General features: G+C 47.0%; 1 protein-coding gene and 1 pseudogene across 1 annotated transcript in view; one reads left to right on the top strand and one right to left on the bottom strand.

Moving 5' to 3' along the window:
* The window catches only part of TDRD7 (tudor domain containing 7), a 45,108-nt gene extending 30,054 nt beyond the window's left edge, over nt 1-15,054 (bottom strand). The window contains exons 1-5 of the mRNA XM_004710993.2: nt 14,848-15,054; nt 13,832-13,973; nt 12,588-12,801; nt 3,049-3,122; nt 562-779 (exon numbers count right to left, since the gene is read on the bottom strand). Coding sequence (XP_004711050.1) covers nt 562-779; nt 3,049-3,122; nt 12,588-12,801; nt 13,832-13,973; nt 14,848-15,054 — 855 coding nt within the window. The remainder of the gene's footprint in view (nt 1-561; nt 780-3,048; nt 3,123-12,587; nt 12,802-13,831; nt 13,974-14,847) is intronic.
* A 2,992-nt stretch (nt 15,055-18,046) lies between these two features.
* Nucleotides 18,047-19,032, top strand: LOC101660907 (annotated as a pseudogene).
* The last annotated feature ends 7,218 nt before the right edge of the window (nt 19,033-26,250 follow it).

Raw genomic sequence — 26,250 nt, 5'->3', positions numbered from 1 at the left:
CGCAGTTAACAATGCAAGAAAATTTGACACGGTTAAATTCCTAGGACTGTCACACAGTTCTTAGGTGGCTGGTAACATCACTTTACCAAGACAAAGAGGCAACTTTCTACTCCCATAAAGAGTGGCAGTCTCAGGCAGGGGCAGTTCCACCCTGTCCGACAGGTCGCCAGGAGTCGGCCTCGATTCAATGGCCATGAGTTGGAGTTCTTTTTGATCACCACTCCTAAAATTGGCTTGAACTCGATGGGGCGTATACTGAGAAATGCATCTGCTTTAATTTTGTTCATGAATTTTTTGGTGTACTTTCATATGGTAGACTCGTTTAAAAATAATTCAATAAAACAAAATAAATAACCCAAACAATGATAATACATAGGGCCCTCAACTTTGATATATTCCCTGATTAGTTGAGACAAGACGTGTTCATCTCAGAGGGAAAGCTTGACGGAGCAATAGGGAAGGGGCTGCCGCGCCCTGGCTAAGAGGTGATCTGACTAAGGATGCACAACCGGAGAGGAGAGTGGGGAGAGGCACGAGGCGGGAGGAATAAGGAAAACATACCGTGCAAATGTGAGGCCAGTGTTCAAATTGCTGTAACACTCCTCGGTTAAGTTCTTCTTTATATAGCTCTTTGTAAAACTGTGGCAGTTTAGATATCCAAATGCCATTGTTATGCTTGCTCAATATTTCCTTGATGCGGTTTTGCACCTCATCCATTTTATAAGGGTAAGAGGCAGGTGGGGCGATATTTGGTTTTTCAACAGTCTGATTTAAATTATCTTCAAATTAAAAAAAAAAATCATAGAATTAACCAGGCTGCATAACATCTTCGATGATCCCCACCACTGAGTACGTTACCTGTCTTTCGGCTCAGCTCTCCTGCGGGGCCTGTGGGCCAAAGGACGCAGCGGTATCAGGAAAAGCCCCTCCTGAAGCTTAACTCCGAGACAGCTGGCAGGGCCACAGCCCACAGAGGGAGCCTAGCCCCTTCGTTTCCCAAAGGTGGGCTTTCTAATCTAATCTAAACATCAGGACGGTTTGCGATGAAACGGATGGTGTTCATTTAACCAACTATTTTCCACATGCAACTAAGAAAAGTTAACCTTTAAACACTGTTGGGCTATTTGCAATACAGAATATAAACTATGGTCCACAAAGTGTAAGAATCATGCTCTTAATCATAAGATTAAAGAGCATTTTGTAAAAGACTGAAAAAGAAAAAAAGAAGCCCATGCTTCAAAGGAGAATCCATTTTCTCCTTTAACAGCAACTCAGCAATACACTCAACTCAAAACCTTTCAACTCACTGCCGTGGCGTCAATGCCAACCCACAGCGGCCCTACAGGATAGGGGAGAGCTGCCCTGTGGGTTTCCGAGACTGTAACTCTTTGTGGGGGTAGAAAGCCTCAAACTGTGGTTTCAAACCGGGGACCCTGTGGTCAGCAGCCCAACTTGTAACCACCAGGGTTCCTCAGCAATGGCTCCACCCACAATAACCATCCTGGCCTCAGCTTATAAACATAAAATAACATGTGTGTGGTCCACAGACAATCGCTGACAATATTCTTAAGTAATATTTATCAAGTTTTAGTTGGCTCTCTTTTTCACATTTACTTTATACTTGACGGCAGGGTGAACACACTCAGAGAATAGTCTCTGGCACTGCAGTGTTCCCTGTAGTGGCAGCTCTGGTAGTTTAAGCACTATGGAATCCATTCTAAACCTCTTCTAAGCTTCATTGGGATGTAGACCAGAATATACCACGTGTTTTCACCTACAAGCACAACATATGCATATTTTAGTCAGTGTCCCAGCGGGGGTCTGATCCTGTTATTTCACTTTCTCCCTGGCTGGTGGTGATGGAGAGGTTGGTTTGGGAAAATGAGGACAGTTGGTTCTCCCAAGATGTCGGGGCACGGACTCCCCGACCCCACCCCCAGCCAGGGCCCCGCCGATAATGCATTACGCTCAGCCAGAGCAGGGTGCTGGCTGTTCACTGAGCTTCCCATGAAAGGCACAGCTAATTCATTTAAGTGCTTCGAAGATAATGATGTGAAAGAACCGGGAGAGAGAAAAGACGAGTCTCTCACAGCTGGCCAGAGCTCAACTTTACTGAGTCAGCAGCAGGCCCGGAGTTGGGGTCAGCTCAGCTGCTGCCTCTATGGTTAAACCAACCAGTGGAGTAACCTAGCCTGTCGGCATGAAGGGGCAGCTGTGTGGACGCCGACGCCGGCATCTCACCTGCGCCAGGCAGTTTGCAAGCCTCCTTCAACAAGCTGCCTGGTTCTCTAGAAAAAGTTGCTCGGAATTTAATTCTCTCAAAGGGTTTCAGACAAGGCACAGATAAAAGTGAGTCAAAGAAGCAAAAATCATGTACTGTCTGACTGATTTTCATAAGTGGAATGGATCGACTCGTGCTGCTTCAGAAATGCATGTGTGAAAGTAAGTCTTGTCAGCAAAAGCCAAACTGGGATAAAAGAACGCGTTCACCTCAGTAAGAGCCACACTGGAAGCAGCCCATTGCTCAAGGTCACCCTTCAATGTCCTGCAGCTTCTGCCCTGGAGCTGCCAACAGTGACCCTCAGTGGTGAGAGGATTGAACAAGCGAGCAGACGGTTGGCCGGCAGGTTCCTGGACTTCATTATGTCTCCGGCTGGTTCCTGACGGAGAGCCCGTCAGGACTTTATAGCCTGTGTCAGTGTTCATTTATGTTTAGATACCTAGTGGTCATGGCGCTCCATTTAGGATGACAGCTTTTAAACAGGAGGGGACTTTAAACTCTTGAATTTAAGTCCAAGGTTATGAATTTTAAGTCTAGAGCAGGGGGCTCCCCACTCTGTAGCCTGTTGACACTCAGCACTGCAGGTGACTCGGGGACATGAAGCAGAGGGCTGGTGTGAGAAAGGCCTGAAAGCCGAGTAAGAGTGACACTTTATGATTAAGGAGGGGATACGAGAGGAGAGTAACGGAAGGTGAGATCAGATGGGAAAGGCTGCCATCCCAGTCTCCTGACGCCAGTTTCACGAAGATAAAATTTAGGAAACATACCGCTCCTGTCCATAGCACAAGTTCTTGACAGATGCATCTGAAACGCTGGTGGAAGAGATGTCTTTGGACTAAACCTAAGGTGCGAAAAACACATAAAATGAACTTTCAAACGGCAAAGTCTCCATTACGTTTTAAATAATGTGCTTTGAATTTAGCACCTGATTTTAGACAGTGAAACAAGGCCCTAAAATGTTTCAAACTTGGCAAATATGACACTTGGCATTTCCTTTCATGCTTCCTATTCACCCACGAATGCTCTCATTCACTTCAGGTAAAAGCTACCCTTAAACTCAGTTTTAATATCATTACTTCTTAAAAGTATCTTTCAGAACATGGGCATCTGGGGTTATAACCAATCCCTTTTACGGGGCTAGCCAAGCAAAATAAAGGAAACCATGCAAAGAATAAAAATCATGGGAAACAAAGAATATGCTGAAAGATAACAACAAAGACTTGCATTGACAGCTATCAAAGCACCCTGTAAATTCCTAATATTTAAAATAGTCAGGTAGATGAGTCAAACAGCAGATGGCGCAGAAACGGCCTCTATTAAAAGTGGTTTTTAAAGCAGAGAAGGGAGTGACTGTTCATACAGCCTTCTGGAAGAGAAGAAACTGACCCCTCCTTGGGCCCTCATCACAAGAATGTTCATGGAGATCAGGGGTTCTCCACCTTCCTTTTGCCCGACCCTTTCATACTGTCCTTCATGTGGTGGGGATCCCCAACCACACAATTATTTTCATTGCTACTCCATAACTGCAAATATATTACTGTTATGAATCGTCATGTAAATATCTGTTATGCAGGATATATTTTCATTGTTACAAATTGAATCATTAAAGTATAGTGATTAATCACAAAACAATATGTAATTATATATTGTGAAATATTTATGTGTTTTCCGATGGTCTTGGACGGCCCCTATGAAAGGGTCGTTCGACTCCCAAAGGGACCATGATCCACAAGTTGAGAACCACTGATATAGGTGATACCAGGTATTTGTGGGAGGAAGTTTTCTACATATAACAAAACACACACACACACACACACACACACACACACACACACACACACGGAATCATTTGTGTTCAAGTGTCTCCCCCACACAAGACTCTAATAATCTGCGTTCCCAGTACCGACAGCACTGCTTGGTGCAAGCAAGGGGGAGCCGAGTGTTGGAAGGATGAGTTGCATGAATGAATTGATGACTTTATCTTATCCAGAGTGGGCACAAGACTCAAATGTGTGATTGGGACAGAGTACGTGTTTCCCCAATGTTTGAATTGTATGGGATACACTAAGAAATAGACCAATTCTTTGAAAAGAAGCATATCTCCTCACAATATTTTCATTCTAAAAGCAATGACTAGATTTTAGGTCACAAAGAAAGCTTATTTCATTATGATGCCATGCAATGATGAGAGAATCATACTTGTGTATCAATGGACATGAGCAGTAACAGAAGATGCTGAGAACAGACCCAATGCCTACCTTTACAGACTGGTAGGGAGCCCACGCTCTGTTCCCTTGCATCAGCCCTAATAACAGAAACTGGAACCTTCCCTGCTTTGAGTCAGAATAGAAGGCTGTAGTGGGAGGCAGAGGGATGTGAGCAAAATGTAAAGACACTGGGAAGGGACTGCTTTGGCTCAAGCTTTGGTCTGATGGCGATCAAAGAAAACTGTCCACACCATTGGGCTCCACTCAAGTACTCCCTCAATGCAAGAACACTTTGTTCTATTAAACTGGCATTCCATGATGCTCACCTTCCCGACATGATCGCTGAAGACAAAAGTGGGTACATAAACAAATGTGGTGAAGAAAGCTGATGGTGCCAGGCTATCAAAAGATATAGCATCTGGGGTCTTACAAATATAGCTAGACCAGAGCATGTACATGAACATGAGTACACATAAGAGCTGGAAACACAGGGAATCCAGGACAGATAAACCCCTCAGGACCAATAATGAGAGTAGCGATACCAGAAAGGGAAGTGGAAGGTGGGGGAGAAAAGGGGAACCGATTACAAGGATCTACATATAACACCCTCCCTGGGGGGACAGACAACAGAAAAGTGGGTGAAGGGAGACATCGGACAGCGTAAGACATGACAAAATAATAATTTATAAACTATCAAGGGTCCGTGAGGGAAGGAGGGTTGGGGGTGGGGATGAGGAGCTGATACCAAGGGCTCAAGTATAAAGAAAACTGTTTTGAGAATGATGATGGCAACAAATGTACAAATGTGCTTGACACAATGTATGTATGTATATATGTATGTATGTATGTATGTATTGTGATAAGAGTTGTGCAAGCCCCCAATAAAATGGTTTTTTAAAAAGAAAAGAAAACTGTCCACAGAGCCACAGACAGATATTCAGGAGAGCTGCACGGATGCGAGAAAAGCAGACATCATATGACACCATGATGGGGATTCGGCTAATTTTCTAATAATACGTAAAAAAGATTAAAACTCACTTCTTAAAGAGGCACATCTACGCATATGCTGCTGATTAGCAAAGCACTCTTTACTCACAGATACTTGCTACTCACAGCACTTCCTGTGTAGCAAGCAGTGTGCCAGGCAGTGGTGTGGAGCTGACCTGCTCCTATTCCCGTGAGCTCTATGGCGTGCTGACAAAGTGGGCTGTGGGGTAAGCTGTCTCCAAGGTAAATCTTGTCTCCTGACATTCAAGGCCTTCTGTAATTCACTTTCCTGGAGCACTTTGTCTCTAATCAATAGACTTCTTCAAGGCTGAGGAGATTACGACTCATTAAAGTACATAAGCTTCTAACTTCCATCTTGCTAGAAGAATGTCTCCTTCTCTGGCCCTGGTGAGACAAACTGCCCCACTGAGGAGGCCTGGGTAGCAAGGGGCTAAAGGTAGTCTTTGGCCAACAGCCAGCTAGGCCTTAAGGAACCACCAGAAGGAAATCAGTTCTGCCAACAACCCTGTGAGTGGGTCTGAAAGCAGATTCTTCTTCAGCTGGGCCTTCAGAGAAGACCCCTGCTAAGTAAGAGCCTGAAGCAGAGGACCCAGCTGGATTCCTGACCCACAGAAGCCATAGCATAAATAAATGAAGGTTATGTTAAATGGGTAAGTCTGTGGTAGTCTGCTTCAGCAAAGTCGACTGAGTGCTATGATGGGGCAACAGGTGTAGTAAAGGTCTGCACTGGAGTAACTAACCAAATTGGGAGATGGAAGAGGAGAAATATGAATACTATGATTAACGTGGCACTGTAAAAAAAACAAACAAACAGGGAGCAATTATGTTGGAGGGAGCCCAGAAATGGAGCCCTGTATTTTTAAGAATTTCATATTGGTAAAGATGAATTTCAAACCAGCAGAAAAATCCACCCACTGCTGCTGAGCTGATGTGGACTCACCAAACCAAAATAGCACACAAAACCAAACCAAAAACCCACTCAGTGCCACTGAGTCGATTCCGACTCACAGGGATCCTGTAGGGCAGGGTAGAATTGCCCCTGTGGGTTTCTGAAACTGTAACCATTACAGAAGTAGAAAGCCTCGTCTCCAAGCGGTATTGAACTGCTAACCTTGTGGTTAGCAGGCCAACTCTGCCACAGAGTTCACAGCAAAGGATCCACGCTGTGCACAATGTATGGCAAAATGAGTTCTGGTTGAACTCAAGATTGAAAGGCAAAACACAAAGTCATTAAAAACGCTAATGGGAAACAGAAGGCAGATTACATCATGCGGGGGTAGAAATGCTTCTCTAAGTACACTATCCAAGGGCAGAAGTGATGAAGGCAGAGACTAATTGCCATGACTAGGTAAAATGTGAATATTTTTGAACAGAAAACACCACAAACACACAAAAAAAACCTGTAAAAATATTGTCCACATACTATTGGCAAGAATTAATGTCCTTAATTTATAAACTACGTTTACATTGGGCCTCCACTCAAGTCCTCCCTCAAAGCAAGAACACTTTGTTCTATTAAACTGGCATTCCATGATGCTCACCTTCCCAACATGATCGCTGAAGACAAAGTGTGTACATACACAAATGTGGTGAAGAAAGCTGATGGTGCCTGGCTATCAAAAGATATAGCATCTGGGGTCTTAAAGCCTTGAAGGTAAACAAGCGGCCATCTAGCTCAGAAGCAACAAAGCCCACATGGAAGAAGCATACCAACTTGTGTGATCATGAGGTGTCGATAGGATCAGGTACCAGGTATCAAAGAACAAAAAATCATTATCATTGTGAATGAGGGGGAGTGCGGAGTGGGGACCCAAAGCCCAACTGGAAATCCCCTTACAGAAGGGCTAAGGGGAAGAGACTAGCTGGTAAGGGTGCAATATAGCACCGATGAAACACACAACTTTCTTCTAGTTCTTTAATGCTCCCCCTCCCCAGTATCACGTGGTTTGACCCCACTATCATGACCCCAATTCTACCTTACATATCCGGCTAGACCAGAGGATGTACACTGGTACAGATAGGAACTGGAAACACATGGAATCCAGGTCAGATGAACCCCTCAGGGCCAGTGGTGAGAGTGGCGATACTGGGAGGGCGGAGGGAAGGTCGGGGAGAAATGGGGAACCGATCACAAGGATCTACATATAACCCCCTGCCTGAGGGACGGACAACAGAAAAGGGCGAAGGGAGATGTTGGACAGTGTAAGACACGGTGATAATTTATACATTATCAAGGGTTCGTGAGGAAGGAAGGGTCGGGGAGGAAGGGGGAAAATGAACTGATACCAAGGGCTCAGGTAGAAAGAAAATTTTTTGAGAATGATGAGGGCAACAAATGTACAAATGTGCTTGACACAAAGGATAGATGTATGGATTGTGATAAGAATTGTATGAGCCCCCAACAGAATGATTTTTTAAAAAAATAGGCATCAGAAGAACCAAAACAAACAAACAAGCAAGCATATTGCTAAGAACAAGGGGGGGGGGGCGCAGTGGAGCAGAGACACAAAACCCATCTGTAGACAATGGGACATCCCCACACAAAAGGGTCACAAGGAAGGGATGAGTCAACCAGGACACAGTATAGCTCCGATGAAACACACACTATTCTTCTGCTTCCTTGAGGTTTCCTCACCCCCCACTATCATGACCCCAGTCCTGCCTTTCACTTTGGCCTAGACCAGAGCACGTACACTGGTATAGCTAAGAGCTCAAGACACACAGAATCCAGGTCCGATAACGCCCTCAGGAACAGAAATAGGAGTAGCAATAACAGGAGGGTAGGGGGAAGGTGGGGAGAGGAGGGAAAACCGATCACAATGATCAACACATAACCACAACCCCCACCCCGCAGGGCATTAACAACAGAAATCATGGGGGAAGGGAGATAGTGGTCAGTGTAAGATATGAAAATAATAATAATTTATAATTTATCAAGGGGTCACGAAGGTGGGCGGGGGGAGAGAGGGAAAAAAGAGACGCTGATACCAAGGGCTCAAATAAAAAGTAAATGTTTAGAAAATAATGATAGCAACAAACATGTACAAATATGCTTGATACAATTGATGTATGGATTGCTGTAAGAGCCCCCAATAAAATGATATTAAAAAAATTAAAACAAACCAACCACGTTTACAAGATAGGAAGAGGAAAGCTCGTAGAAGCATTGGGCGGAGAGGCAGAGCCATGCAGCTCACGCAGTATCTACAAAGCGTTGAAGTACCCGATGGAATGCCTACCCGCTCAGGATCAAAATCAAAATGACACCACAGGCACGTTTGCCCCCTTCAGAGTAGAGAACTGAAAAGAGAAGCGCGACCTTAGCCAGGGTCTGAGGAGCACGCACTCCGTTCACTTCTGGAAGAAGACGCGATGCGCAAACTGTTTGCAGCACGAATTAGCACTGACGCCCTAACATGTGTCCCGCTGCCCAGAATTCCTGTTTTGGGCAACTCATTCTAAGGAACTAGTCACGAATACAGTCAAGGACTTTTCTACAAGGATGCGTAGCGCAGGGTTATAACTGTGAGACTCCTTTACAGCACAACAATGGGGGCTGAACAATGGGCTCCCCCGACATTAACAATGGTAATACCAAAGTGTGCGGAATACCATAAAAATGTTCACAAGTTATAAAATAGTTATGGCACAATTTACAAAAGGTGTTTTTAAAATTATGTCTGGGTTAAAAGTGATTATTTTCTTCTTCTTTTTACCTTCTTGTACTTTGCAAATGTTTCATGCCATAAATTTTTTGTAATCAGAACCACGCAATGCATGTAATTTTTGGAGTGAATTCTATAAATACTAATATTTAGTAAGTTGTAAACATTCAAGGGCTCAGACATCAACAATAGGTTCATATTCATTTACTTTAGCTTAATATTTGAAAGAGAGCTTTTTCAACGAAGTGCCTTTTCAATGACAGACAGACAGCCCTTTATTCCTGTCCTGCAGGGAGAACAGACTCGGGGACAGTGGGTTTCGTTATTTTGGAGACTCACGCTCTTACTCACCACAATGTACAAACAGCAATCCCGTCTCTCTGCTTACCTGCTGGACACCTCGTCCTTCAGCATGCACAAGTGTGTGCGCACACACACACACACACACACCCTTCAGTTTAGGTAAAGATATTTTAAAGATCTTACTTAGTAATCTTGTCACTTTAACAAAATACAATGATCACAGGTTTTACTATTTTAGAGCTAAACGCTTCCCTTCCCTCCTGTATATCAGGGAAACCATAAACCGCTTACCTATCTACCCCGACTCATCTTTGTATTTTACTGGAGATGATGTCACAAGGTAACCTTAAATTTACAAGGGAGAATGTGGGATATGCTACATTGTCTGCAACTTTCTAGTTAATCAAGTGACACACGTGTCCTTAACCAAACTAGAATTCTTCATAGTGAACCTCAGGGGCCCCAACTCCCAGAACCAGGGTCGGAAGCTGTGTGCATGTGTACGAAGACACATGTCTGTGGTGTGCATGGCTCTTTTCTCCCCTGGGAAAAAGCATTTACAGCCTTTCAAAAGGTTCCATCAGTCTAAAGTTAAGTACCTGCCATAACTGTGTTTTACTACAGTCATCTTTCAGAAATAGAAATTAAAGACAAAACTTCTAGTGTTGTATTTTGATGAGAGTAACTTTTTTTTCCTTTTAACACTAAAACACCTGTCAATAATATGTGCCACTAGGTCAGTGGTTCTCAACCTTCCTGATGCTGTGACCCTTTAAAACAGTTCCTCAGGTTGGGGTGACCCCCCCAACCATAAAATTATTTTCGTTGTTACTTCATTACTGTAATTTTGCTACGTTATGAATCGGGTGATCCTGTAAAAGGGTTGTTCGACCCCCAAAGGGGCTCATGACCTACAGGTTGAGAACCGCTGCACTAGGTGGTATTTAGATTTATCTGAAAACACAAATCTATATTTGCATTATGCTCTAAAAAAATGAAACTGGTAAGACAAAGGAAGGCACTGGAAGGAGCACAGAATTAAAGGTGCCGCAGGTAAATACTCTTCCAGGCACAATCGTGGAATAGCGGCAGTCAAAATCATCGATGAGTGCAGACAAACTGAGCAGGTGTAGGAAGGTGAACAGTTTTCTACCCACAAATACACATCAGATTGACAGAGGGTATTTCCACACGTATATGTAATGTGCTGCAGAAAATACGCACGGTTATACATTCACTGTAAAAAGTCATACAAATTTCTTAGCTATAACTGAATCCCTTGAGGGAATGAGTCACTGAGGCTGGAGCCTTAGGACCACAGTCTCTGGAGACCCCAAGGCAAAGCGGCAGAACAGAGCTCACAAAGACAGCGCTCTATAGCTCGCTTTGATGAATCATGACGGGGGCCTTGAAAGTTTGTGATGGTCAGAACCACACCACCACCCAATTCACTGCCACTGAGTCAATTCCGACTGCAATTCTTCTCAGGAATAGAGAGTCTCCACTTCAGGGCAGCTGGTGGTCTCAGACTGCTGGCCTTGTGGCTAGTGGCCCAGCACGTAACCACTACGCCACCAGGGTTTCTTCCACAGCCATCCAAGGTGCAATGACTGGTCTCTCTCTGTCTGGAGCACAGAAGGGTGAAGAAAACCATAGGGAACCAATCCGCGCAGAGGACTCAGGAGCCACGCAAACCAAAGTCCCCAGACACCTGAGACTCGAGGACAAGATGGAGCGTGGCTACCGCGAGGGACCACCGCAGGAGGGCCTGGATAGGGTGGGGACAGAAATGGAACCCAACTCAAGGTGAGTCATGGTAAGAGATTGATGGAACTCCAGGGACTATGGCTCTCAGACGCCTTCCATGCCGGAAATGACTCCATTTTCAGCGAAGAACAAGAAAGACGCTTGTAAAGTGAACACTAACCCCAGGGGGGATGCCCTCCTTAGAGCAACTGACCAGACAAGATCAAGGGTAGCTCAGGCTCGGGGATGAAGCTGAGAGGCAGGAAGGAGGAGGAGTGGAAACAGACACACAGGTGGGAGCGGGGGTGGGGGGGGAGCTGGACATTGTGGGGATTCCAATCAACATCACAAGGGATAAAACATACGAGGGATAAAACAAAGTGTTTAAATTGTTGGATGGAAAACCAATTTGCTCTGTAAATTTTTACCCTGTCCACAACTTAAAAAATATTTTGATGAACAAGTTTTACAACATCTTAGCCTATAATTAAAATTGTCTGTAGCATAATCCGTCTAAATGCACTTTGACAGCTTTAAGACCCAAGATTCCAGAAACTCTAAACTAAAATTATATGGGAGGTGTTTGCTGTCCTCTGTCTGTCTGTCTATCTATCTATCTTTATATCATTTGAAGTCATTATAGAGTCATGGAAAGTTGCAAGAACTCAACAGAGAACCTGTGCATCCTTCACCCCAGGGAATGTATGCATAGAACAATAACAAAAACAGGAAACTGAAACCCCAGCAGTCCAAAGGAGCGTATACAGGTGCCAATAAACCTTTATTTACAAGAATAAGTGGACTGGGTTTTGCTGATGGATCCTAGTGTGTCTACTCCTGAGTGACTTTGTGCAAAAAGATCACAAAATGTTCAGGTCATTTGGCTTAACATTCTCATGGGAGAAATGGGGAAACCACCGTGTCAAAACCACTTTAACGTGGTTCATGAATGGCAGCACAGAAACTGGGAACTTATCTCAGGCTGTCCTCTGACAGCCGGTCCCGTGAGCTGATGCACGGAGGGGTGGCGCCGCCGCACGGTCACCGGTGCAATATGCGGCACAATCAGATTTTACTGAACTTAGAAGGGGTTTCAGAAACAGCGTGTCCGACTCTTAGCAGAACAATACTGTGCTAAAGTATAGTCCGAGGATAACTCATGAGAACTTTAAAAATGAATTTTACGGGGAGCGCTTGCCAACGATGCAGAGGAGAAGCGGGATGGAGACACCCTTATAGAGGGAAAGTGGGCTCCCCAGAAGATGTGTTTCTCTGCTTCGACACACCAGAAAGCCTCTCTCTCTTACCTGGAACATAATCTTCCATAGTTCCTACCCTGGGTTCACCAAAGCCTCCTTTGTGCTGACGGCTGCATACCTGTTGGTGGTGGGCAAGACCACGTGTCTCTGCGCCGGGGCACTGCTGAATATCTCACTGCCGACCGTTGTGTGGAATGGGTAAGGAGGCATTTCAGCACCCGACTTCACTCCAAGAGCGGTTCCTTTCTCTCTCAACAGTGGTGGAGTAGGCTTCTTGCTGATGGGAAAATCTGATGAGAATCCTGGCTGCCTGAGGGTTGCTTTGGGCTTTCCTGTGAAGTGAGGCACACATGAGACCCTTGATTCGTTTCCCCAGGCCCTGGTGTGTTGCCTTTTGTCCGTGGGCCTCTGCTCTCAGAATGGTTGGAAAGAACAGGAGGAGGTTGCCACTGGAGGGTGAGTCACGAGGGGAAAAGGAGATTGCCAAGTATTGACCAGACGAAGCTCCTCAGCCTGTGCCGGCACCTGCTAGACCAGCGGTTCTCAACCTGGGGGTCGGGACCCCTTTGGGGGTGGAACGACCCTTTCACAGAGGTCGCCCGATTCATAACAGCAGCAAAATGACAGCGATGAAGTAGCAAAGAACATAATGTTATGGCTGGGGTCCCCACCACACGAGGAACGGTGTGAAAGGGTCGCGGCCTGAGGAAGGCGGAGAACCGCTGCTCTAGACGGACTACTGACGTTCCTCCACTCACCGGGTGGAAACTCAATGGCTGCCACGCAAGCCTGGCCAACCCGTGGGCCCACCCTCCACATTCGACCCTTCTTTTGAGATTTAGGCTCAAGTCTCCCTTTTGCCAAGACACTCGCAGTCCCTTGTCTAAAATGCTCAGTGTGTCATTGGATCCTCTCCTGTTCTGTACTATCAGAGCTGGACCTTGGCAGTTTAAGTGCTCAGGAAACACAGGCCGAGTTGTCTACAATAATTAAGTACACTGCTGAACTCAGACCTTTTTTAAAAACAGAGGTTAGCAAATAAAAGACATAGATAGTTAAGTTCTTGGTTAGCTCAACATGTCTCTAGAGGAGCCTCTCCCCCCGCCCCCACCAAAACAACCTAACAGATGAAAAGCACACCGTGTCCTTGGAAGTGTCATCAAGGTTGGCTCTGCGATGTCTCATGCTTATCATTGCATTTGCTAAATCATGTTCCCCACAGTCACGTAGCCATTTCAAATGGAAACATTAGCTTTCAGGTTTTTCTCTTGACGCGTGAATGTTAACGCCCCCAGAGTCCTGTATTATAGCTAAGGTATTCACCAGCGGGTTTACAGGCTTTAGCCTAAAAGAAGTCCTTACCTTCTAGGAAAAACGGCATGGTTTTCTTCACTCTCATTTGGCAATTAACTTGCCGCCCCGCTTTCCTTTTAGAACTCCTCTGGCGAGCCACCAGCTGGGCGATGCGTGCCGTTTCTGTGCACGCCACGGCATAGCAGGTTATCTGCTCACGACAGGCAGGGGAGGCGAGAAAGCAGCTCTTAGCTCGCGGCTGCCCAGAGGTCCAGTCCAGAGTGCACCTGTCTACCCATCAAGCTGGCTACAGACTCTCATGTCTCTCGCCCCTTGATAACGCGGGAGCAAATGCTTCTTTTCTACCTAAATTAACATTTTGGGGGGTTCAGACTGCGCTGCCTCCCCACCATGTGACCCCAGAAATGTCCTCTGTCACAGTTTGCAGGCTTTTCAGCTCTTCTTTTGGGTGGTGGGATGAGCAAACAGGCAGATGGTGAATTGCCGGCCCATAAAGTACATGCAAAAAAAGTTTGTCTGCTACTGACAAACTGCCCAGATGCTATATAAAGTATTTTCTTCCAGAGAAACCAAAAGATTTTAAAGTGTGGACTAACATGATCATCTTGGCAGGAAGGTGGTACCAAGCTCCAGAGAGAAGGGGCGTGTAGGAGAGGCCCTTACAATCTCCAATGAGGAAAGCTCAGTTGGGAATTGAATCAGATGAGATAGGTGCACATGGGTGAGGTCAGACCAGGAGCATCTCAAAGATTTGACACTCAGTATGACCTTGGTAAAAACCACTGGGGCAGGTTTGCAAATGGGTGGCTGTTAAGGTACAGATATTTTGCTTGAATGGTGAGACTGGGTTAACTTTCAACTGTAAATGTTTGTATTTAATGGGGTAAAAAATCTTAATTGTTACAATGAAAAGAACCTAAGGGGGACAGGAGCCACGAGAGTTATGGGCTGTGCCAAGGCTGCCACTCAAGCCTCCACTTAGCTCTGATCATTCGGTCTGGCTCTATTCTGTGTCGGGAATTAGAAGTGCCAGGTAGGCATAGGAACGGCTTGAGCCTTCTTACCTCTCCAGATCGACTGGTCTCTACCCTGGCGACTGCTGGCACACTCCGTAGGTAGGCCTCCAGTGTAGGGTGACCTAGCTGCTTGAACGGGATCCAGTCTCCAGTCAGCGATCGGTACTCTCCTTGGAGCCGGGGCAAAGCTATTCCATTCTTGTGAGACTGTAGAACAGCCCGCAGCATCTTTGAAACCAGATCTGCTTCCAGCATCTTCACCTGTTAATAACATGGTAGGAGGTTACGATAAGGTGGTTCACGAGTCTGTAAGTTCCAGCGGGTTTTCAGACCGGCAACTCCATTATTCTATGAACCATGACTGAACGCTTCCTGTGTGACCATGGTACGGGAGGAGAGTCCTAGGGCACAGTGGCTATGGCTACCGCCTGGCTCAGCCTTCTGAAATCACCAGCTGCTGGGCAGAAGAGATGAGGCTTCTACACAAGGCAAGAGTCAGTCTCGGAAACCCCACAGGGGCAGCGCTACTTTGTCCTCGAGAGTCACTGTGAGCTGGAATTGACTTGATGGAGGGCGTGCTTGAGTTTTTGGTAACAGAGAGAAATACCTGCTGTGATAAAGAGGAGCAGACACGGTCATGAGAACACAGGAGACAGCCAGAAAGGAACGAAGTCTGGCCTGGGAGGAGGGGCTCGATCAGCTGCAGGAAGGCCTGAATGGAGTGCCCGGGATTGAAGGAACCAGCCGGCGGATGAGAAAAAGGCGAAAGATGGGGGCGGGATGGTCAGCAGCACGGAGGTGAGAGAAGGCAACAGTGGGCTCTAAGAATGCCAGGTAGTTATGAGGTTGGAGGAGGGCACTGGTGGGCGGTAGAATTTTCACCTGGGTTCAATGCCCAAACCCTGTACATCAGGCACAGCCACCACTTGAAGCCTGTGTGCCGCTAGGATGCTTGACAGCTTTCCCCACAGCTTCCAGACAAAGGCTGACTAGGAAGAAGGACCTGGAGAGCTACTTCTGAAAGTCAAAGAAACCTTCTGTGACCACAACAAGTCCATCAGAAACGGAGCAGCGGGTGGCCCGGGGCTGGGCGGCACTTTGTTCTGCTGTGCAGGGGTCACCATGAACCAGGGGCCAACTCACAGCTGCACTCCACGCTGAGGACTGGAGAGGCGGGGCTCGCAGAGGTAGGACGGGGCTGACCTTTAAGAAGCCACTATGTGAACATCATGCTCACAGGTTTCCACCCAAAATAGCACACACCTGAGACAGAGATCTGCATGGCTCTGCACGTCAGAAAGTCAGGAAGACCGACCTGAAAGGTGTGGGCCTCACAAGCAATCCCAGCACTGGGAAATGTGGGGGTCCTGAGGACAGGCTACGTGAATACACAAAACACCAGTGTGGGAGCTAATTAGAACATGGAATCAATACGCATTGATTGAGGACTTGGATGCTGCCCTATAAACACACACACACACACACACACACACACACACACACACACACACACACGAATGAAGGACTCACTGCAGGTGAAATGCACTTCAGTAAACTCAAGCAGGGGAAGGCCAAGTTCCTTCAAAATGCATCCTTTTTAACAGCAGCTTATTTTTAAGTCGCTGTCCTATCAGCAAAGGAAGGTTCTACACGTTTTCTTTCACCCAGGTCATTAGGGCTGATGCTACTCTGGGGAGCAGCCCTTCCCCCGTCGTCGTATTTTGAGGGTTCTAACCTGGGGGCCTCCTCGTCCAGCACTGTATCAATGTTCGGCAGCCACTCACAAGGCTTTCATTGGCCAACTGTAAAACGAAGCCCCTATTCCTAGTCCTAGTCTAAAAACTCCTCTAAAAGCTGTGTCCCACAGGGGAAGCCTGCTGATACTTAACATCGCAGTGGCATCACTTACAGCCACACACAAGCTCCGAAGGTGGGACAAACTGACAGAGGAGTGGTGGGTTCCAGGGGGGCTATTCTACACAATGCTGCTTTGAACAGTGCTAGCCAAGTCCTTGTGGAGGCTTGGTGCTTATTTCTTTTGTATATGTTCTAGTAAGTACATTTTCTAAAAACCTAGTTCCCATGGTGCCTGGACCAAAGCGTAACTCTCATTCCATAAACTTAGAAACTCAAAGCTTAGGGAAGTGAAGTAGCTTAATAAAAAACCCCACAGGATGTAGGAAATCCAGGGCTTTAGTCTTGGCTGTTTGATGCCAAAGCCCCAAATTTCCCCCATATTCTATTATCCTGCCTCTGGGGCTGGACAAAAACAATTCTGAAGCATTAACAACGGGGCAAGAGAGGCAGGAGCAGAGCCAAGAGGAGGAGGTGACGGGGAATCAATGGTAGACTTGACCTAAGCACAGGGACTGCATGGATTCCGTGGCAGCGGGACGCCACGAGCAGAGAGGAAGTTCGGGGAGAACACACATGTATGAAGTCGGAGGTCCTTGTGGCCTCTACTGCAGGGCTGCCACATGTTAAGAAAGAAGTAGAAAGTAGGCTACTAAATTCCTGATCACCAGGGAGGTATTTTGCCTCACAAGGGTTTCTGACTCCACAGTCAGTGGATTACTGAATGTTTACTATCCAGCTATTTCCTCACGTCATAAAACTCATCTCTTTGTGAGAAGAGAAACTAAGAGCCCAGTTGCTAATTTCCCTGTGCCACCCTTCCCCACCTCTCTGCCCTCTTCTCCTCATAGGACCAGCCTGCCCCACCTAATCACCTAGCACTCTCCTGGGGAAAATGGCCCTTTGCGGCTTTGTACCAGTGCCTGCATTAGCTAAGGAGACCTTGGATGCTGCTCTACACACACGTGGGCAGGCACCTGTCACTTGGCTGTAATGTCGTGGTTTGTGGTTGCTATGGTACTGGAAGTTGTGCCACCAGTGTTTCAGATGACAGCAGGGTCACCATGGTGAAGGTTTCAGCAGTTTGCAGACAAACAGACTAGAAAGAAAGGCCTGGTGATCTACTTCCAAAAACCTGTCCATGAAGACTCCGTGGCTCACAACTCGATGACAGAGAAGTCTCCCTAGGTGGGAAGATGTGGTTCAGTCCCTGCCCACTGGTAAGAGCTCAATAAATGATGACGAGGTTGCTTGGGGAAGCCATCAGGACGGTGTGAGTACAGGGCCTAGTCTGCTGTCCTTCTTTCTCCGTGGGGTTTGCTCCTTCTGCCGCTGCCTGTCAACGCCACCTCCATGTCCCTGCTGGGGACAGCAGTCTGGAATCACTATGTCCATGGCCGCTTGCCTGAGGGAACCCTCGCTCACCTCCCGTTCCTTCCACCCCCAGCTCTGACACTGACGATGATGGACGACGGCGTGAGCAGCACCGTGAAGATGCTTCCCTGTGCAAGAGGTGTGCAGTCAGCGCTGGCTACTGGCATGGCCCTCACATCCAGCACTGTGTGAGGAGGTGCAGAGTGGAAGGCTCCACAAATGAACGGAGGTTCTTTAGCTCGAATCCATGCTCTCAGTCCGCTTATGAAAGCATTTCTACGGAGATCCAATGTCATTGTCAAATTCTCAGTCTCGCGGCTGGGATGGACACCACCTTCTAGAAATTATAGGATGAAAATCTCCCAAGCAAGTTATTTTGAAGTTTACATTCTAAGGTTAGTCGCAAGGAAAATACAGAGCATCAAATCCAAGCCTCCTCTATGGAAGCCCATTGCAGAACTGCATTCAGAAGTCACAATTCAAAAGATGGACACAGGATGGATTCAGAGACGTGCCACTCTGGGAGCAGATGGGCGAGGTTTTATCTGAAGTGGAAGAGAGACTAAAGCAACAACGCTGCACGAACACACAATTGCCAGCACTCCTTTTAACTCAATGTGTGCGGACTTACGTGAATCCAGAGCAGTCTGCAAGTCTGCTGAAGTGCGTGGCCAACAGCTCTGAGAAGTCTATGGCCATCCACTACGCACACGTGAGCAATGGGAGAGGTTCGGGCAGGTCATGACTGGAAACCAGCGAAGACAACAGTGCGATCTCACTGGAGTGGGAATGTGCAAGTCTTCAGGGCCACTGAAAGCGCGGCTCGGCTCGGCTCGTGTGGGCGAGAAGCAGCGTCGGTGGTTGGTAAGATGCAACTGTACAGCAGATTACCACCAGCAGAAGGGAGCAGGAGAGCCCCTTGTGTTCCTGGATGAAAAGGGCCTTCTTGAACGACTCACGCAGCTTTACTGCCTTTGTGGGGCAACCGGAGGAGATCGCAGATGAATATTTGCAGAAGTGCTGAGCCAGAAGCTGAAGTCAGCATCACTGAGTGACAGCGACGTCACCTCCCCGTCTCATCCCACACTCTGGGAGGCTTTCAGTTAGGAGGGTTTCTGTGCTATTTCTGGTGACTTCTCCTTTAAGTAAACCTCACTTGCCAATTAAGAAAAACCAAAACCACAACAAAATAATGAATGAGTGACAGAGTCTAACACCATTCCTTTCCATTCCTACTCCCTGAAATATGAATATAAGCTATTGAAGGAAGTGCTTTGAACCCAATTTAATTTCTTAAAAGCCTCCAGTTTACTCAATTGAAAACTACTTGCAAGTGCTAATGGCGGTCCTCAACAGCTCGAGGAGCCGTGTCGCTGAACTGTGAGTGCGCACTGCTGTGCCGATTCCTTCAGGGCCAGTGTCCCTACAAAACTCCACACATCCTGGTGGCCGGGAGCACTGCTGACTCCTGGCAAATGCCTCCTCCTCTCACGCAGTCCCACTTTTCAATAGCACGCAGGTGCTGTTGGGATTCATGAAACACACGTTTTTGTTGGCTTCACAATGGCACTTGGTAGCTATCTATTTATTAACCCGTGGATACGGAAATGTACCTACTAGCCAGTGTGTCAGGGTTCACGCTGCTTTTTGAAAGCTCAAAAGAAATATGCGATCTTGTACCTGAGAGGACTGCAAAGCTGTGTGTGCCCCCAAGATCTCCATTTGTCAATAGTATATCCTCCTTCCTCTTTTAAAATCATGCTGTTTGGTTCTTTTGTTGTTTTTAAATGATATACTGCAATTCTCTATTTGCAAACAGCACTCTGGAAGGCCGGGAGTCCTTTAGGCTGTACAGTGGGAATGTCGGAGCAGGCGGCAGCAACAGAAAGTCAGGAAACCTGGCAGGTAAATGCTGCCACGCTCAGATACAGATTCCCCTCCCAGCCCATTTCTTCAGTCTGGTTTAATTACCGCAATGGCGTTAGGAGTACTAGGTACTGAGTAAACAACAATAAAACGTTACATGGGAAGTTTTTAAAAGCTCATATTTTCAATTATACGACATTCCTTTGCTATGCTTTAAGTTTTAGAAGGCAGGTATACTCACCCCTGTACCACCAGCGCCTCTACAAAGCTCTAATTTTTGTTCAATCCTTGGTCATCAAGGCATTTTTTGAGATTTTTCTGAAGATGACAATTATACTCTCAAGCTTTTTAAAAAGGTATAGGAGACTACCTCCCTCCAAGTACAAAGATCAAGTTCCTGACCTTGGACATCATGCACTAAAGGGAAATTTATCATGGGAACTTCAACTATAGGGCAGTGTTCTCCACCTTCCTGAGGCTGTGACCCTTTACCACAGTTCCTCATGTGGTCGTGACGCCCCCCAATCACACAATTATCTTCGTTGCTACTTCATCACTGTCATTTTGCTACTGTTATGAATCGGGCGACCCCTGTGAAAGGGCTTTTGACCCCAAAGAGGTCATGACCCACAGGCTGAGAACTGCTGTACCAGGGGTTTTTCAACATTGGCCTCCTTGCTTTTCACGTTGCCGTTTTCATCTGTCAGTTCGCTTCTCCTCTGGTTTCTACTCACTGAAGTATCACACACGTCATGTGAGGTTTAAGGGAATTCAAGTTAGTTTTCATTTTGTTTTTTTTCAAGTTTTACTAGCCCTTTATCCACATCATACTATTCAATAATCAATCACATCAAGACGAGCTGTACAGTTGTGACCACAATCAACTCTAAACATTTTCTTCTTCTTTGTACTCATTGCTATTCATGTAATTATTATTTTTTCAATCTTGGCAAAACTAAGGGAGTATCATGAGAGCCAGGTGACCCTAAGTTAGAGTAGGGTGTGAAATAGAAGGCTGGTGAGAACCCTGTTTTAGGCTACCGGTTCTTAATTTAAAATTCCCCAGGGTTTCCCTAGAGGGAATGGGAGTTAGTTGAGTTGAATATTGAGTCCCTGGGGTGGTGAAAACAGTTGACACACTTGGCTGCTAAGAGGTTGAAGCTTGGGGCCAGAAAGATCTGGCGATCAGTTTCAGAAACAGAAAGAAAAAACAGCCATTGGAAAGCCTGTAGATCACATGACATGCATACCTTGCCATGACTCAAGTCTCAAGCTGAACACAAATCTTCAGCGACAGTATAGAAGGTGGGCCTGGAGAATGAATCAGATTTCAAAGCCTGATGGAGGTCAGTGAGCAAAGCCCTTACTCAGCAAGGGGTGTGTGTGTGTGTGTGTGTGTGTGTGTGTGTGTGTGTGCGCGTGCGGGTGGGGGCGCAGGGGGCAGGGAGGAGGCACACAGAGGTCAACAGATCACACTTGCCATGCTGCCTCCATTTCCTCCTCATTCTTTTCCTTCCTCCTGTCCTTGCTCCTTTCTGGTCGACAAGCGTCCAACATGGAGTTGTGTGGGCTGAGTTAGCGCAGTGCTTAGCATTCAGTAGATCCTTGGTTAAAAATGTTTTCCTGCTAGTGGGGCGTGGGTGGATAATAGCTAAGCTACTCAGCATACATTAACAAGCACTGGTGTCCTGGAGGGAGGTGAGTAAAGCATCGGTGTCCTCTTCCCTTCCCACCCCGCCCCAAGTTTCCAACTTGCTTTCTTTACGCTGTTATGAACTGACAACCTTGGCATGAAAGCTGCTGGATCCTCAACGTTTCTCACTTGATGCTTTTTAGTGCAGGGCCTCAGAGCAGCGCTACCCTGCTGGGCATGCAGGTCCAGAATGCCTGTAGATCCCACCTGGCTAAGAACACAACCTAGGATGGTGGGTCCAGCTTCAGTACAGACCTGGGAGAATCCTGATATAGCATCGATGCCTTCCCACCGGTTCCTCTCAACCCTGAGGCCCAGGGTGATTGTTGTCCCAGCCAGAACACGACCCCAGGTCTCTGACCAACCCCCAATTTAGAGGTGCCCGTCACTGCTCCTAAAGGGCTGGCTTCTGAGCGCAAACTCTGACTCAGAGACCCTGTGGCACACTTAGGGGGCAGGACACAGGAGCCATCCGCATCCTGATTTAAGGGTATGGCATCCAAATAAACAAGAACTCCCGTGTCTTGCCAAGGAACCAATGACGGCACTTGGTAGCTCCTTCCACCATTTCATTCTGTCTCCCCTTTCCTGTGTTACAATTAGTTGTGAGCACTCCAAGATGCTAATAACATGAGCAGTAGGGACAGGGGACAGGAGAAAGCGATGACACCTTTCAGAGAAAGCAAGATTTAAATACATAATTAAAAACTACCGCAGTGATCTCTATCGAAACTACTATCTTAAGAATTCGTAGCTTTTCTCTCTCACACACCTGAATATAGCCCCCAAGAAAAGTCTTTTCACCTCCAGTTGTGCCCTCATAACTTACGTGGTATCTGCTACCGAGCCAAACCCATTGCTTTCCAGTAGATTCTAACTCATGGCAACCTCCCAGGCCAGAGTCAAACTGACCCACGGCACCTCCAAGGATGTAATCTTTACAGAGCTGCTTGTCAGTGGCTGGCATGTTGGAACACTGATATTTCACTTAGCAGCTGATCATTAGGCCCGTTCCACCCAGGCGCCTCTGTTCTCTAGAGCTAGTCACTCCTGGCACCCACAGACCATTAGCCAAGCGATTCAGGCTCCCATCTTACACTCTATCATTCCTCGGTGATTTCCAACTGTCTACTATTGGCCTCAGCCTCTTCATTAGTCTTCATGCTCTGAGTTTGAGCAGAGTGGTGCGCAATCCCAAAGTAAAGCTGAATAATTATTGGGCTAAATTGAGAATACTAAGGAGTCTCTCATCTTTTCTGTTCAAAGCACCCGAGTATCGCTTTAGGGCACAGGCTTTCAGTGAACACTGCCCTTCGCCTTGAAAACACTATTTTGCAACGAGTCTGGCTCCTGAAGTCCCAGAATGCTTTGAGACATCACTCAGACTACTTAACCCCAAAACGCTGCAATTCACAGATCCATACAGAACCTCAGAGAAAGAATTTCCTCAAAGACCCTGATGAGTTTTCTTGTTAATGGTTGAACATGGGAGCTTCTCTCTCCAATGAGTCGACTTGTTACCACTGGAACTACTCCTTCGCTGAACCCTTTTCACAACAAGGTGGTAATTGCTGGACTGAGATGAGTCCCTCCCTAGGGTTTCATTTATACTTTCAAGCCTGTGTTTGGAACTACCTAGCCATGAATGTATAATTATGCAAGGAGATTTCCAGAAGCTCAATACTAGAAAGCCCTGAGATGATCAAGTGGCTTAGCCTGGAATGTGCATCTTACTCCTAGTTCTGCTCCAAGTTAGCCTTGGCTTTCGGAGCTGGTCACTTCAGGACTCGCTTTCCTCATGCCCCATAAGGAGGGTGGGCAGGAGCTATGGGTTTCAATGTTTCTTATAGTCTTTCAAAAGCAAAACTGAGGCCCAGGGGCCTAATGGAAACCACGGGTCTCCTTACTCATAACCAAGCTGCACAATGAAAACCCTCACATTAGCTCTGGGCTCACTCTGGCTGTCTTGTGCCCATCAGATACTCGGAATGGCAGCTAGGCATGTCTTCGACGAAAAAGTGACAAAATAAATAAATAAATAAATAACCATCAATGACCTATCTTGAAATAGCTTGTTTGAAACCCCACTTAAAAAAATATGGCCCAGGAGTAAAGCACAAATGGAAGTAGAGAGAAGACAAAGTAGGCCTGGCTTCAAAAAGGAAAAAAAAAATCATCTAAATGTAAAATTAGATTTCACTCCCAAGGACCAAGGAATGCCTTGTAGTTACCGATTGCACCTGAAAGTGCCCGGGTACAAAGCACACACACAGTCCACTCTCAGATCTTGCAAAGACCAATTTCGTAAACAGAGAGCTGGGCTATAAAGCTTTTCTTGCCTTTCCATTCGTAGTAAGTACCCAACTAGATCATACTGCGGAGAGAACTTAAAGAGAGGTCCTTCGAGGAGTATACATTCCCTGAGGCAGAATACAAGCGTTCATTCAGCCAAATGCAACCAGTACACTTAAAAGGGCATTCGCAGGTATTGCAATGCTTCCAAATTACAAGGACTGAAGTGAGGTGGCGCTGCCAACTGCTGGATCACAGCAAAGAGGTGGTTCTCTTGAGGGTGGCCAAAGGGTCCTCGGCTGGGGCTCCGGAGGGGTTCCATCCAGAGACCACAGGAACCTACACACAGCACAGAACTTTGCATGTAAGTGATGTCTGACGGATGTCAGTTGAGGGGAAATGCATCCACCTTCCACCTGTGGCAATTTCTACTATAGAGAGAGTGAAAATGTATCAAGCAACTGAAATGCAAGCATACTCAACCCTGAAAGTGTGGCTGAAGGAAGAGAGCTAGCAGCTAGTTCTCAATTCCTGTCATCAACCAAAGGGTTTACAGTCCTCTGGCTAATCTGCTTTCGGCCCTCTCTCCCTGCCATTTGGTATGTAAGCAAAGCAGGCTTAGAGGAAGTGTGTGGTTCCAGACTGCAGAGAGAGAGGAGGACCCCAACCCAGGTGGGCAAGTGCAGGTTCTTTTTAATATGTCACTTACATGGCAGGTGGCTGGGGACCGGGTTCTAAATTTCACCCTGCCACCAAGCTGTTACACAGCTAGAAGGTGGAGCAGTTCTTGTTTCTGCAGTTTTCCCACCTGGATTGTAGAGTAAGGTGAGAGAGAGGGATGGTGGCTTTGAGGTTTTGTTCTGTTGCTTTGTGGGGCAGTTTTCAGAATCCTTCGGGGCAGGTATATTTTATATATATAAACATAAATATATATATGAACATCATTTGAGAGTGGTACCCTTTGGTTGTTAATGAAAATGACCAGGGGCAAGTAAAAAAAGTGTTGCTTCTAGGGTTCCAATTCATACATGCACTGGTTTATGCCCGACATAATGCGTTCAAATACATTTCTACAATTGACTGCAGGTGAATCTCCCCAGTAAGACACTTGTCTGAGACTCCTCTGAGTGCCTCCAACAGAAAGTCCAATCCAAACAAGGGCTTCCAAGAGGACCTGCTGGGCCAATTGCATGCAAGGTCAAGGGGTCAGCCCAGTAGGTTAGGGCGACTCTTGGGGGGGTGAGGGGCAGTTCCAAAGGGGCCATCTTGATAGATTTTCTCTAAGGACGCAGGATGATCACTAGGTTTATTAGAAAGAAATTTTAAGAAAACTGCACTGGTGAGAAAAAGGCCAAGACAGTTGTGCTGAGGACATTCCCCTCTCAACCCCCAAGTGGTTCCTGTTCGTTCTTCAAGGATGGCAAAGGCTGTCCTCTGGGAACTCTGTTGGGAACATTTATTCCATCCACCTTACTGCCCTGATCTTGCCCCTTGACAGTTCTTCTTCGTTCCCCCCAAACTCAAAGACCCTTTCAAAGCAGGAGGAGTAGAGTAAGAGTAGAGTAGAGTAGAGTAAGGTGAGGCCCACATGGATGTTGTTTAGCTGTGTTGTACATGGAAACACTCAGGGTTCTCTGGGGGAAGGGTTAGAGAAGTGTCTACACCTGGGTGGGGGGTATGTCAAGAAATAACAGCTTCAACGAAGGTGTCTAAGATTTTATAGCAATCCTTTCCGACTTACCCTCTGATGTGACTCTGAGCAGAGAAGAGGGGGAGGCTCCCAGTGCCCTCCAAGCAAGCCGAGGCTGTGAACCTAACCTGTAGGGGGATCCTGATGAAAGTTAAGAGACAACTTATTCGTGGATCCATGCTTCCCACTTAGCTTGGCGTTATGTCCCCACCAGGTGCTGACGGTTTGCGAGGTAGGTGTATGTGCATCCTGCTTTATGGGAAACGGCCTGCACGGGCTGGTCCCGGCCGCCTAGGTCGGTAAAGGGAAGTCCGAGCCTTTAACAACCGTAAAGCCTAGGGTGTTTGATACTAGCGTCCAAAGAGCCAGAGCTCGGGACATCGCTGCTCGGGCAACTCTCCCGGCTGGGGTCCGTCGTGACGGCCCCGGGAACCACTGCTGGGGTGCAGCTCCGGCCCCGGTCCACACCCCCCGTGCGGCGCCGTGGACCCCTCTGCAGACCGTCCCGGGGTGAGCGCCCCGGCGAGCGGCCGGGGGTGGGGGTCCCATCCGAGATTTAACACACGACGCTCTGGAACTCCCAACTCCTCCGGCGCCCAGCCTCAGCGTCCGGGGTCGGGAGCGGGCATGGCCCGCAGCTGCAGGCGAGGGGGCTTGTGCCGGTTCGAGTCCCGCCCGGTCT

Source organism: Echinops telfairi, unplaced genomic scaffold, assembly GCF_000313985.2.
Source record: "Echinops telfairi isolate 266 unplaced genomic scaffold, ASM31398v2 ScPeMD7_7410;HRSCAF=8448, whole genome shotgun sequence".
In the NCBI taxonomy this organism is placed as follows: domain Eukaryota; kingdom Metazoa; phylum Chordata; class Mammalia; order Afrosoricida; family Tenrecidae; genus Echinops; species Echinops telfairi.
This window is presented reverse-complemented; position numbering and strand designations above follow the sequence as displayed.